Source organism: Acanthisitta chloris, unplaced genomic scaffold, assembly GCF_000695815.1.
Source record: "Acanthisitta chloris isolate BGI_N310 unplaced genomic scaffold, ASM69581v1 scaffold21794, whole genome shotgun sequence".
Classification (NCBI taxonomy): Eukaryota; Metazoa; Chordata; class Aves; order Passeriformes; family Acanthisittidae; genus Acanthisitta; species Acanthisitta chloris.
The window spans coordinates 9,899-12,033 of record NW_008669040.1 but is presented as its reverse complement, the minus strand read 5'-3'; the positions used below and the strand labels follow the sequence as shown (position 1 = coordinate 12,033).

The following is a 2,135-nucleotide window of genomic DNA, read 5'->3' as shown; positions in this document are numbered from 1 at the left end:
TCCCCCAAATCACATGCAGTGCAGAGAGGGGCTCCTGCCTTTCTGGGTCACTTTTCCTACCCTCACCTTGACACCAAGCCGCCTCCGCTTGTGCCTCCCTGTGCCCCCTGCCCTGCCCGCCCTGGGCACCCGTCACCCATGGACGACTCGGAAGTGGAGTCGACCGCCAGCATCCTTGCCTCTGTCAAGGAGCAGGAGGCACAGTTTGAGAAGCTGACCCGGGCCCTGGAGGAGGAACGGCGCCATGTCTCAGCCCAGCTGGAACGAGTCCGGGTCTCCCCACAGGATGCTGGCCCGGGCTTGGCCAACGGCACGCTGACCCGGCGGCACCAGGTAACACACCCCCTCGACAGAGGTGGGTGCAGAGGCTCCGGGAGCCATGTCAGTCCTGCCTTGGAGGGGACAACCCCAGGCCCGGCTCCCTCCCTTTGGCCCTCCTTGGATATGAGAGGTGGAGGAGGGCTTCGCTGTTCTTGTGGCACTGGTGTATTGGAGTTGATCTGGTGGTGTGCAGACATCCCTTGGCAAGCAAAGTCTTCTGGGGAGGAGGCGCCAGCCTGGAGGGTCTTGCTGCCAGGTTGGCTCTGGTCTGGTTTCGTGAAGGTCAGAGGTTGGCTGTGAAGTGTGGTTTCATCTGCCTTGGCTTGAGGTCCCTCCTGTTCTCACTTTCCTGGGCTGAGTCTTGGAGAGGGGTGCTCAGAGGGCTGGTGTGCGGTGGTGTGCAGGAGGCAGGTGCCTTTTGACTGTGGAAGGTGGTGGTGCTAGGAGAGATGTGTGGGACAGGGCAGGGTGGCAGAGGAGGAGGGCGAGTGTCAAAGCACAGCCCCCTGTGATCAGCTGCCGAGCACCTGCATGGCCCGGGGGGCCTCTTGGGTGGTGCTGGTGGCTCCTGTGTCAGGAGGTGTGGAAGGTCTCCAGGGCCCTGCTGAAGAGCAGGGGAGGGTTGTGGTCATTCAAGCAGGAGTGCATGGGCACTGTGGGAGAGGTGGGATGTCTGAAAAGGGCAGAATGGTGTGTTCTCTGACTCTTCGCCAGGCTGGCGTGGGAGATGGTTTGCTGCATGTGGCACAGACACCTAAGGAGTTTGTGTCTCTCCTGGAAGCTCAGCTCAAGATGGGCTGCCTGGGGCCCAGCAGGAAAGGGGAGTGGATACACGGGAGATCAATCTGGTAACAGCCCTGCTGCCGTGGTCTGTTTCAGAACGGACGTTTCCTGGGTGATGCTGACCTGGAAAGGCAGAAATACTCAGATCTGAAGCTCAACGGGCCACAGGTAAGGGAAGCTCATCCCTCTGGCAGTGAGTGGGCAGCTTGCTTGCCTGGAGAGGGTACGAGACAGTGCTCCAGGGTCCCCATCCCAACTGGAAGAGGGGAACTTGTTTCTAATGTTGCCACCCTGGCTTGAAGGGGCTGGGTGTGGGATTGCTGGTACCTCCTCCCAAGAGGATATCAGGGCTCCCTGTGAGGTGAGACCTCTTGTCCAGCTGATTCCAGGGAGGCCCAGGTTGGTCATGGAGCCTGACTGTCTGTTGCTTTCTCCCCTCAGGACCACAGCCACCTCTTGTATAGCACAATCCCCAGGATGCAGGACCCGGGCCAGATCGTGGAGGAGACATACACCATGGAGGAAGACCCAGAAGGAGCTATGTCAGTTGTGTCTGTGGAGACATCAGATGATGGAACAACTCGGCGTACAGAAACCACGGTACAGGGCTGGGGAGAGCATGGAGGGAGGGCTAGGGTCAGAGACCCCGATGGCTGGAGTGCTGCAGCTGTGTTGTCTGCCAGCCTGCTGTGCTGTGAGCTGAAACGGTGTGGAATGTGCCTGAAGTGAAGTGCTGGGCTGGAAGAGGAATCTGGGGACCCAGGGGTGCGGTGGGTTTCCTGACTGGGAGCATGTCCTGCATCCCTTCTCTAGGTGAAGAAAGTGGTGAAGACAGTGACCACCAGGACAGTGCAGCAGGTGCCGATGGGGCCTGATGGGCTACCTTTGGAAACCTCCCCTGTTACCAGCAACTACGTCCAGACCATGGACAGGAACTTCCGCAAGAACGGCAACGGGGGCCCTGGCAGCTACCTGGGCCAGGCAGGCACAGCCCCCCTCCCTCGCAACTACCACTACCCCGACGGCTACGG

At 60.2% G+C, this 2,135-nt stretch overlaps 1 protein-coding gene across 1 annotated transcript in view; it reads left to right on the top strand.

Annotated features, from left to right (window-relative positions):
* Positions 1–2,135, top strand: part of CTNND1 (catenin (cadherin-associated protein), delta 1) — a gene marked incomplete at its 3' end in the record, with an annotated part of 12,913 nt that overhangs the window by 925 nt on the left and 9,853 nt on the right. Inside the window, 4 exon segments of the mRNA XM_009073180.1 lie at positions 20–333; positions 1,201–1,272; positions 1,546–1,704; positions 1,918–2,134. Coding sequence (XP_009071428.1) covers positions 139–333; positions 1,201–1,272; positions 1,546–1,704; positions 1,918–2,134 — 643 coding nt within the window.